This window comes from Salmo trutta, chromosome 16, assembly GCF_901001165.1.
Source record: "Salmo trutta chromosome 16, fSalTru1.1, whole genome shotgun sequence".
Taxonomy (NCBI): Eukaryota; Metazoa; Chordata; class Actinopteri; order Salmoniformes; family Salmonidae; genus Salmo; species Salmo trutta.
The window spans coordinates 4,975,031-4,987,496 of record NC_042972.1 but is presented as its reverse complement, the minus strand read 5'-3'; the positions used below and the strand labels follow the sequence as shown (position 1 = coordinate 4,987,496).

The following is a 12,466-nucleotide window of genomic DNA, read 5'->3' as shown; positions in this document are numbered from 1 at the left end:
AACCTGGGACACAGATCACCATAGTAACTATGATTACTAACCTGGGACACAGATCACCATGGTAACTATGATTAACAACCTGGAACATAGATCACCATAGTAACTATCATTACTAACCTGGGACACAGATCACCATGGTAACTATGATTAACAACCTGGAACATAGATCACCATAGTAACTATGATTACTAACCTGGAACAATATAAAATACTAGATAATTGTTTCTCCATTCTGCTGTAGTTTATGTGTAAATTTGGTTTAATATAAAATACTAGATCAACTCCAGCAGAATGGAGAAACAACGATGTGTAAATTATGTTTAATGTAAAATACGAGGTAAACGCCATCACAATGAATAACACTCGTAACAGACTCAAAACAAGGAAACCATGTCTAAACACAGCTATATCAACACCCTTCTAGTCAACGTGTTAGTTGTGAGCAGCACATTTGCCACTGCATTCAGTCTGAACCCCAGAACAAACAGGAGGAGAACAGCACTACACAGGTGAAGAAGAGGTAGCAAAAACAGTACACCACAACACTTTTAAAGTCTAGATGTTATCACATCGGGAGAAGAACAGTTACTGAGTCTAGATGTTCACACATCGGGAGAAGAACAAGTGAAGGAAGCAGCATAGGGAACATGGGTGAAGGTAGGGTGGGTTTATAGAGATAAGATGGATCGTTCCAAAGAGTCTGAAGTTGAGGGACCCTGGGTCATAGAAGATGGATCGTTCCAAAGAGTCTGAAGTTGAGGGACCATGGGTCATAGAAGATGGATCGTTCCAAAGAGTGAAGTTGAGGGACCACGGGTCATAGAAGATGGATCGTTCCAAAGAGTCTGAAGTTGATGGGTCATAGCAGATGGATCGTTCCAAAGAGTCTGAAGTTGATGGGTCATAGAAGATGGAGAGTTCCAAAGAGTCTGAAGTTGAGGGACCACGGGTCATAGAAGATGGATCGTTCCAAAGAGTCTGAAGTTGAGGGACCACGGGTCATAGAAGATGGATCGTTCCAAAGAGTCTGAAGTTGAGGGACCACGGGTCATAGAAGATGGATCGTTCCAAAGAGTCTGAAGTTGAGGGACCATGGGTCATAGAAGATGGAGAGTTCCAAAGAGTCTGAAGTTGAGGGACCATGGGTCATAGAAGATGGAGTGTTCCAAAGAGTCTGAAGTTGATGGGTCATAGAAGATGGATCGTTCCAAAGAGTCTGAAGTTGATGGGTCATAGAAGATGGATCGTTCCAAAGAGTCTGAAGTTGATGGGTCATAGAAGATGGAGAGTTCCAAAGAGTCTGAAGTTGAGGGACCCTGGGTCATAGAAGATGGAGAGTTCCAAAGAGTCTGAAGTTGAGGGACCATGGGTCATAGAAGATAGAGTGTTTCAAAGTTGAGGGACCCTGGGTCATAGAAGACAGTGTGGAATTAAGGGTAGCTAGAGGATGGTTGGCCATGGAATAAACATAACATGGGGTGCTTCTGTACCCCTTTTAGGTTGTTGTCACGAATATCCGGCCCATGTCCAGTCATACTTGGGATCTCGCCGTGTCCCTCAATGTCATTCCGTCTCAGTTGTAGCATTCAAATTGTGATCATGGTGTGTCTGTGAATCACAACATTAAATACGATCACAGCATTTTTTAACAAATTGAGCCATACACAATACAACTCACGCATAGAGGACAGCATTTTGTTGACAACATGGGGGTTTACACTGTCTACTGGAATGATGGAAGAATCTTACCCCAGCTGTAGGCCCATTTGAGTGTGTTTGTGGTCACTTAGGTCTGCACATCAACTAGTACTGGGACCATTGGAGACTGTGTGGTCACTTAGGTTTGTACATCAACCAGTACTGGGACCATTGGAGACTTGGGATGCATGCTCTCAAAGTGCTGCTTGAATGTCTTCAGATCTGCGTCTATAAAGGTCAAGGACAACATGGAGGAAGTTAACAATCTGCAGCTTAGATTAAAATTCAAAACTGACACAAATTATAAACTAAGCAATACAATACAAACTACTACACACATGAAAGACTGTACCATACAGGCCAGTACAATAGCCTACATAGAGAGGAACCTAAAGCCACATACAGTACCAACCAATACTACTCATCCGACAGACAGGGCAGATGTGGACCAGTGCTGCCTTGGCTGCAGTCTTCTGGTCCGCTGCTGCTCCCATCTTCTTAGCTGCAGCCATGGCATCAGTCAACAAGTTCACGACGACATAACCTTGTCTACTAGCTAAACAAAATATCTGCTGTCCAGAGGGTACCAGCTAACAGATCAATGTCTTCCAGCAGTAAAGTTAACCTCTCAAAACGCCAGACCAAAATAATACAGCTAGCTAGGGTAGCTACAAGTCAAGTAGTACTTGAAGGAGGCTACCCACCCCTCATCCACATACAGTGGGGGAAAAAAGTATTTAGTCAGCCACCAATTGTGCAAGTTCTCCCACTTAAAAAAGATGAGAGAGGCCTGTAAGTTTCATCATAGGTACACGTCAGCTATGACAGACAAAATGAGAAATAAAATCCAGAAAATCACATTGTAGGATTTTTTATGAATTTATTTGCAAATGATGGTGGAAAATAAGTATTTGGTCACCTACAAACAAGCAAGATTTCTGTCTCTCACAGACCTGTAACTTCTTCTTTAAGAGGCTCCTCGGTCCTCCACTCGTTACCTGTATTAATGGCACCTGTTTGAACTTGTTATCAGTATAAAGACACCTGTCCACAACCTCAAACAGTCACACTTCAAACTCCACTATGGCCAAGACCAAAGAGCTGTCAAAGGACACCAGAAACAAAATTGTAGACCTGCACCAGGCTGGGAAGACTGAATCTGCAATAGGTAAGCTGTCACGACACCGACGGATGGTGGCGCCCCTCCTCGGCCGGGCGGAGCTCGGCGGTCGTCGTCGCCGGCCTACTAGCTGCCATCGATCCTTTTTTGTTTCACTTTCTGTTGGTTAGGTCTAGGTAGGCACGCACCTGTTTTGGGTTAGTTATTAGTGGGGGGGGGGTTATTTAGTTTAGCGTAGGATGTCTGTGTTTGTGCGTGATTATGTTTCTTGCCCGTTTTGTGTGCTTGAGGAACGTGTGCTGGTTTTCCTCTGCCTGTGGTTGGTTTCTTTGTGTTCACCACCGCAGAAGTATTTAAGGGCTGCGTCCCTATTTTTTGGCGACCACATCTATTTTCTGGAATAAAGAAGTGTGGTCAAGAATTCTCTGTCTCCTGCGCCTGACTCTACCTCTCCTGCTTTCTTGAGCCAGCTCGTGACATAAGCAGCTTGGTTTGAAGAAATCAACTGTGGGAGCAATTATTAGGAAATGGAAGACATACAAGACCACTGATAATCTCCCTCGATCTGGGGCTCCATGCAAGATCTCACCCCGTGGGGTCAAAATTATCACAAGAACGGTGAGCAAAAATCCCAGAACCACACGGGGGGACCTAGTGAATGACCTGCAGAGAGCTGGGACCAAAGTAACAAAGCCTACCATCAGTAACACACTACGCCGCCAGGGACTCAAATCCTGCAGTGCCAGACGTGTCCCCCTGCTTAAGCCAGTACATGTCCAGGCCCGTCTGAAGTTTGCTAGAGAGCATTTGGATGATCCAGAAGAGGATTGGGAGAATGTCATATGGTCAGATGAAACCAAAATATAACTTTTTGGTAAAAACTCAACTCGTCGTGTTTGGAGAACAAAGAATGCTGAGTTGCATCCAAAGAACACCATACCTACTGTGAAGCATGGGGGTGGAAACATCATGCTTTGTGGCTGTTTTTTCTGCAAAGGGACCAGGACGACTGATCCGTGTAAAGGAAAGAATGAATGGGGCCATGTATCGTGAGATTTTGAGTGAAAACCTCCTTCCATCACAAGGGCATTGAAGATGAAACATGGCTGGGTCTTTCAGCATGACAATGATCCCAAACACACTGCCCGGGCAACAAGGAGTGGCTTCGTAAGAAGCATTTCAAGGTCCTGGAGTGGCCTAGCCAGTCTCCAGATCTCAACCCCATAGAAAATCTTTGGAGGGAGTTGAAAGTCAGTGTTGCCCAGCGACAGCCCCAAAACATCACTGCTCTAGAGGAGATCTGCATGGCGGAATGGGCCAAAATACCAGCAACAGTGTGTGAAAACCTTGTGAAGACTTAAAGAAAACGTTTGACCTGTGTCATTGCCAACGAAGGGTATATAACAAAGTATTGTGATAGACTTTTGTTATTGACCAAATACTTATTTTCCACCATCATTTGCAAATAAATTCATAAAAAATCCTACAATGTGATTTTTCTGGATTTTTTTTTTCTCATTTTGTCTGTCATCGTTGAAGTGTACCTATGATGAAAATTACAGGCCTCTCATCTTTTTAAGTGGGAGAACTTGCACAATTGGTGGCTGACTAAATACTTTTTTCTCCCACTGTACACAAACATACATTATCAAGAATGCCTAGCCCTAGCTTCACCATCTAAGTTAGTTATCTAGCAAGCTAAACTGTTGGTTTATGAAAGCCAAAGAAAGCTAAACTAATTTTATGAAAAAAAAATGTATGGGTATTATGACTCATACTGTGGTAGACTATAATCATTGCTTGCATTAGGGCTTTCAAAATATATGGGCCTTATCTTTCATCCGTGAGAAAGAATCCCCTAGAGTCGATTGACGCATCAATGCGTCACACTGTGACATCATTTAGAATATTGAATCGCTCCCTGTGTGTTGATGCTAGAGACTTACAGTTTCTTGTACAGCCTGCAGCTCAATCCCCTCTTTCTGCCTATATAATAGTTTGTGCGTATTCCATAACATGGGACTTGTGAAAAGCGTCCTTTTTCTACACATGAGAGGTTCAGGACAAGAAAATCTTCAGGAAATCGTCTGTAAAACACGAACGCTACAAACTCATAAATCAAATCAAATTGTATTTGCCACATGCGCAGAATACAACAGGTTTAGGCCTTACCGTGAAATGCTTTCTTACAAGCCCTTAACCAACAATATTTTTTTTTTTATGTAAGTAAGAAAATATTTGCTAAAGAAAATACATAAAAAAATAAACTAAAGTAAAAAAAAAAACAACACAATAAAGTAACAATAAATAGACCATGTACAGAACGGTTAATGGTACCAAGTCAATGTGTGGGGGTACAGGTTAGTCGAGGTAATTAAGGTAATACTGTATGTACATGTAGGTAAGGGTAAAGTGACTATGCACAGATAATAAACAGTGAGTAGCAGCAGCGTAAAAAAGGGGGGGTCAATGCAAATAGTCCGGGTAGCCATTTGATTAGCTGTTCAGCAGTCTTATCACTTGGGGATAGAAGCTGTTAAGGAGCCTTTTGGACCTAGACTTGACGCTCCAGTGCCACTTGCCATGCGATAGTAGAGACAACAGTCTATGACTTGGGTGGCTGGAGTCTGACAATTTTTAAGGGCCTCTCCTTTACACCGCCTGGTATAGAGTTCCTGGATGGCAGGGAACTCGGCCCATGATGTGTTTGATTTTAGATTCTTCAAAGTAGCCACCTTTGCCTTGATGAAAGCTTTTCACATCTTGGCATTTTCCAACAGTCTTGAATGAGTTCCCACATATACTGAGCACTTATTGGCTGCTTTTTCTTCACTCTGCGGTCAAACTCATCTCAATTGGGTTGAGATCGAGTGATTGTGGAGGCCAGGTCATCTGATGCAGCACTCCATAACTCTCCTTCTTGGTGAAATAGCCCTTATGCAGCCTGGAGGTGTGTTTTGGGTCATTGTCCTGTTGAAAAACAAACGACAGTCCCACTAAGCGCAAACCAGATGGGATGGCGTATCGCTGCAGAATGCTGTGGTAGCCATGCTGGTTAAGAGGGCCTTGAATTCTAAATAGATTACAGACAGTGTCACCAGCAAAGCACCATCACACCACTGTTACTTGAACTATGTGAAGGATTTTTTGGGCTGCAATTTCTGAGGCTGGTAACTCTAATGAACTTATCCTCTGCAGCAGAGGTAACTCTGGGTCTTCCTTTCCTGTGGTGGTCCTCATGAGAACCAGTTTCATCATAGTGCTTGATGGTTTTTGCGACTGCACTAAAATAAACTTTAAAAGTTCTTGAAATGTCTTAAAGTAATGATGGACTGTCGTTTCTCTTTGCCCATTTGCGCTGTTCTTGCCATAATATGGACTTGGTATTTTATCAAATAGGGCTATCTTCTGTATACCACCCCTACCTTGTCACAACACAACTGATTGGCTCAAACACATTTAGAAGGATATTCCACAGGCACACCTGTTAATTGAAATGCATTCCAGGTGACTACCTCATGAAGCTGGTTGAGAGAATGCCAAGTGTGCAAAGCTGTCATGAAGGAAAAGAGTGGCTACAATGAAGAATCTCAAATATAAAATATATTTTGATTTGTTTAACACATTTTTGGTTACTACATGATTCCATATGTGTTATTTCATAGTTTTGTTGTCTTCACTATTATTCTACAATGTATAAAGGTATGTCCAAACTTTTGACTGGTACTGTACCTTATCTACGTAGAACACACACACACACACACACACACACAGCCACACACACACACACACGCACACACACACACACAGCTATGATTAACACTACTTGACATGTACTGCATTCTTAATTTACGTGGCGATTGAATACTGTTCTCTCCCGGGCCACACGTGGCAGTGAACACATGGACAGGTCCTGCACTGTTGATATGAAACATTTGAACCTTAAAAAACATTAGTGTCACGGCAGCAGCATTAAGACTTCCGTTTTTTTCTTCTGATTTTGCCTTCAAAATAAAAGTGTGCGGTTAAACGGTATATTTACAAAACGAAATCCCCCCCCCCCCCAAAATGTTGTAGCTTTTCATAGTCATACATAGTGCATAATGTTACAATTATGTTACACAATTATAATTACATCATTTTATTCAGTTTAGATTTTTCTAAACTGAATAAAATGACTACTTTATATAAAATAAAGAATATTATAAGGTGGCGCACATTGAGAAATGGATATGTTTTTAATGTAATTGTCTGTTATGTACATGACCGGTGCTATGCTTAAAAGGGTTTCCTGTTTCTTACAGATCTTATCCCGGTTTTAATTTGTTTCCAGTTTGCTTGAGACGTATAGAGAAATAGTAATAGGTACCAACTCCTCCGTGGTTCGTTGGACAAAGCCTGGAAATGAATGGCGTTTTTGGATAAACACCGATTATTATGGTCTGTGGTCAACACCGGCTTGGGAGATCTTATACTTTTTGTTCTATGAGATATTCTTCATCAGCTAACATCACTTTTTGTGAATTTTGAAGAATTAATTTTATGAAAAAAGCACTAAAAGGTTTCATAATTCATTAAGGTCATGTTAACTGACTGATATTATGTCATAGAAACAAAACATGAGATCTCTTGAGCCTGTTCATTTTTCAACTCCACAGTTAACTCTGTCACCACGGACAACAACGTCACTCCTTCCAGTCAACAGACACAGTTAACTCCTACTACTCCTTCCTCACCACCTCCTTCCTCACCACCTCCTTCCTCACCACCTCCTTCCTCATCACCTCCTTCCTCATCACCTCCTTCCTCACCACCTCCTTCCTCACCACCTCCTTCCTCATCACCTCCTTCCTCACCACCTCCTTCCTCATCACCTCCTTCCTCATCACCTCCTTCCACCTCCTTCTTCACCACCTCCTTCTTCACCACCTCCTTCTTCACCACCTCCTTCTTCACCACCTCCTTCCTCACCACCTCCTTCCTCACCACCTCACCACCTCCTTCCTCACCACCTCCTTCCTCACCACCTCACCACCTCCTTCCTCACCACCTTACTATCCCTGCCTACTCCTTCCTCACCACCTCCTTCCTCACCACCTCCTTCCTCATCACCTCCTTCCTCACCACCTTACTATCCCTGCCTACTCCTTCCTCACCACCTCCTTCCTCATCACCTCCTTCCTCACCACCTCCTTCCACCTCCTTCCTCACCACCTCCTTCCTCACCACCTTACTATCCCTGCCTACTCCTTCCTGTATTCCATATACTATGATTCACATTGTGCCCAATGATTTGGGTGGAGTAAAAGGCAAGCAATACTCTGTATTATTCAGCACCCCATGAAATGGCACCATATATCCATTCTACACAGACCCTACTGAGTTTTCCCTACAATACTTTTACTTTGGCACCTATTTCATTCACAGTGATTAGCATCGGGGGCATTTATTTGACCTTGGAACATGTTTTAAAACCCAAATGTCACTTAAATATGAACACATATGACTAATTAATGTTAATGTTTAGATAATTATTTTTCACATCATGAATAAATTCAGGTATTTGACACTTTTCTACAATTACGTGTGGGGGACTTTTATTTAGAGCGTTTCATGATATTCCGTGACCCGGAGGTACTTTCTTAGTGTTGCTGACGAGACGCTGATCTATAAAACAACAGTGCTGATAATATTGGCACATCTAGCTATGTATTAAAGTCAGGAACCATGGTCAAAGACAAATCCTGTGCCATGCTATTGCGTAGCCTTATGTGACCGTTTGCTGCTTCACATTTGTCGTGTTTGTAATTATTAGATAAGAAATAGCAGAGCCGGTGAATATACTTTGCATGGCCGGTTAGATAAGTTGGCTGAAATGTCATTCTCAGTCTTGTCGTAGTTCCATTTATCTGAAAAGCGCCTTGCAAGCATGACTCTTCCGGCTTTGCAGAACACCAGCGTGCTCTACCGAAGAGTATTGTCACAGTTCCCTCAAGACATCAGTCTCGCATTTGCCTATGGATCTGGAGTATTCAAACAAAATGGAACTAGCCAAGGTCAAATGGGGGTAAGTCATGAGACATAATATTTTATTTAGTATATATGCATGTCATTAGACGAAATGATACGGACTTCGGCAGTAGGCTAGGAAGCCAGGGTGCTCTCTTGCCAAACTTTGTAAAAGGACAACATGCACGACTAGCAAGAGCGCAGAAATACACTATTATATTTTTATAATAGTTTTGTGTGTGTATATACACAAAAGTATGTGGACACCTCTTCAAATTAGCTATTTCAGCCACACTCGTTACTGACAGGTGTATAAAATCCAGCACACCGCCATGCAATCTCCATAGACAAACATTGGCAGTAGAATGGCCCGTACTGAAGAGCTCTGTGACTTTCAATGTGGGACTGTCATAGGATGCCACCTTTACAAACAAGTCCAATTTCTGCTAGAGTGCTGTTATTGTGAAATGGCAGCGTCTAGGAGCGACAACTGCTCAGCCGCGTAGTGTGTAAAAGAACATGTAAATGTAGAAACACGTCTTTCCTCAGTTGCAACACTCACTACAAGGCTAAGATCACCATCCACAATGCCAAGCGTCGGCTGGAGTGGCGTAAAGCTCGCCGCCATTGGACTCTGGAGCAGTGGAAAGGCCTTCTCTGGCGTGATGAATCACACTTCACCATACTGGAGTCCGACGGACGAATCTGGGTTTGGCAGATGCCAGGAGATCGCTACCTGCCCCGATGCATAGTGCCAACTGTAAAGTTTGGTGGAGGAGGAATAGTAATGGTCTGGGGCTGTTTTTCATGGTTTGGGCCCTTTAGTTCCAGTGAAGGGAAATCAACGCCACAGCATACAATCACATTCTAGACCGTTCTGTGCCTCTAACTTTGTGGCAAAAGTTTGGGGAAGGCCCTTTCCTGTTTCAGCATGACAATTCCCCCGTGCTAAAAGCGAGGCCCATACATAAATGGTTTGTTGAGATTGGTGTGGAAGAACTTGACTGGCCTGAACAGAGCCCTGACCTCAACCCCATCGAACAGCTTTGGTATGAATTTGAACACCGACTGTGAGCCAGGCCTAATCGCCCAACATCAGTGTCCGACCTCACTAATGCCCTTGTGGCTGAATGGAAGCAAGTCCCCCCAACAATGCTCCAACATCTAGTGGAAAACCTTCCCAGAAGATTGGAGGCTGTTATAGCAGCAAAGAGGGGGACCAACTCCATATTAATGCCAATGATTTTGGAATGAGATGTTTGACGAGCAGGTGTCCACATACTTTTGGTCATGTAGTGTAGATATCAATACCGCGGTTGTTGAAATACAACAATGTGTAACATGACATTGATCAATGAATGTAACTGACAAGATAATCTCTTCTCCCCGTCCCAGAAAAACATGCTGGATTTTGTGTTCGCTGTAGACGATCCAGTCACCTGGCATACCATGAACCTGATGCAGAACAGAAAGCACTACTCTGTATTAAAGTTCCTGGGTCCGAGAAAGATCAGCCGGATACAGGACGAACATGGGGCTGGGGTGTACTACAACACCTTAGTACCTGTGGATGGAAGGGTAAGCGTTTTTAAGGTATTCCCTCAACGTCAGTTAGACCAAGGAGCTGATCGTGGAGCACGGCCCCCATCCACATCGACGAGGCTGCAGTGGAGCAGGTCGAGAGCTTCAAGCTTCAACTCCCCTCACCTGGTTGTCTAGGTCTCAGTAAGGAACTCTCCTCACCTGGTTGTCCAGGTCTCAGTAAGGAACTCCCCTCACCTGGTTGTCCAGGTCTCAGTAAGGAATTCCCCTCACCTGGTTGTCTAGGTCTCAGTAAGGAACTCCCCTCACCTGGTTGTCTAGGTCTCAGTAAGGAACTCCCCTCACCTGGTTGTCTAGGTCTCAGTAAGGAACTCCCCTCACCTGGTTGTCTAGGTCTCAGTAAGGAACTCCCCTCACCTGGTAGTCTAGGTCTCAGTAAGGAACTCCCCTCACCTGGTTGTCTAGGTCTCAGTAAGGAACTCCCCTCACCTGGTTGTCTAGGTCTCAGTAAGGAACTCCCCTCACCTGGTTGTCTAGGTCTCAGTAAGGAACTCCCCTCAAGTGGTTGTCTAGGTCTCAGTAAGGAACTCCCCTCACCTGGTTGTCTAGGTCTCAGTAAGGAACTCCCCTCACCTGGTTGTCTAGGTCTCAGTAAGGAACTCCCCTCACCTGGTTGTCTAGGTCTCAGTAAGGAACTCTCCTCACCTGGTTGTCTAGGTCTCAGTAAGGAACTCCCCTCACCTGGTTGTCTAGGTCTCAGTAAGGAACTCCCCTCACCTGGTTGTCTAGGTCTCAGTAAGGAACTCCCCTCACCTGGTTGTCTAGATCTTAATTGAAAGTAAAAAAACTAAAACCAGCAGACACTAAGCCCTCCATGGAATGAGTTTGACACCCATGGTGGGTCACTGCAATATGTCACATTTACATTTATGTCATTTAGCAGACGCTCTTATCCAGAGCGACTTACAAATTGGTGCATTCACCTTATGATATCTTGTTCCCGGACTCACTTCCACCCAACTGCACAGAGAGTCTGGTGGACCAGTGGGTCAAACTTGGCATTTGTTAACCAATAAGAAAGATGTGAGAAACTTCCGGCGCGATAGGCATTGGCTTAATCGTCCTAATCTACCAACCAATCATCTCTCACATCTCCCCCCACGTGTGTTGGGCACCTCTAAGTTCAGCAGCTGAGCTGAGTCCATACTGTACTGACACGAGGCACAACTTGGCATTTGCTGCTTCATAACATGTTCAGTTTCCATCCAATTTGTTTGAATGTTAAATGACGAGACGGAGGCGTTGATGCGAGTAACCAGTCTTGTTCAGTACATTACAATACATCCGGGTATTTCAAGCACACCGGTAAAAACACTGGAGTTGCAGTAATTAACATTTACCAACAGATGGGATCACTGTGCCATCTTACACCCATAACACAATTGTCGACTGATTTTCATGCAACTATTCTAAAATCTGAAGAACAATATGCCCATTTTCCCACCATAAATATGTTCTTATCAAATTGACTTGTTGCGGCTCAAATGTGTGCGTGATGTAGTGCACATAAATATAACTTTCTGCGGTTAAATACCCATTGTACCGAATAAAAACAACAAAACAAGTTAAATGGGTTTAACATTGCATTTTCAACCCTACTGATGGGTTTTGTCACAAAGTTCTGCGTTATTTAGCGAATGTGTCCAGTGTGGTCTTGGCATGTGCTCTCTCTCTCTCTCTGGGCCCATGAGAACAGTTCTCAGATACAGGGCGGGTATCGCCTGCATGACGACAATCTGGACCAAAGAGAGACTTTTTTTTTTTTTTTTTGTCAAACGGTAGCCAAGCCTCGTTCATCAAGTCACCAGAATAGACCCTCGATATTTATTGATAAAGGAGCATCAAGCTCGTCACCTTGCACTTTCACCACCCTGTGAAGTTAATCATCACTTATTCATCTGTAGCCTAATAAACTGCATGGTCTCCTGAGTCCTAGTGCCGCCCATATAGCCTGAATCCAACAACTTCGTATGTTTATTAGATCGATATATGCGCATAAAGGTGTTTCCACCGCCGTTTCTCTCATTAATTTGACAC

General features: G+C 43.6%; 1 protein-coding gene across 1 annotated transcript in view; it reads left to right on the top strand.

Moving 5' to 3' along the window:
* The first annotated feature begins 8,473 nt into the window (after window positions 1-8,473).
* Window positions 8,474-12,466, top strand: part of tamm41 (TAM41 mitochondrial translocator assembly and maintenance homolog) — an 8,975-nt gene continuing 4,982 nt past the window's right edge. Inside the window, exons 1-2 of the mRNA XM_029692826.1 lie at window positions 8,474-8,885; window positions 10,223-10,405. Coding sequence (XP_029548686.1) covers window positions 8,748-8,885; window positions 10,223-10,405 — 321 coding nt within the window. The 5' untranslated portion in view covers window positions 8,474-8,747. The remainder of the gene's footprint in view (window positions 8,886-10,222; window positions 10,406-12,466) is intronic.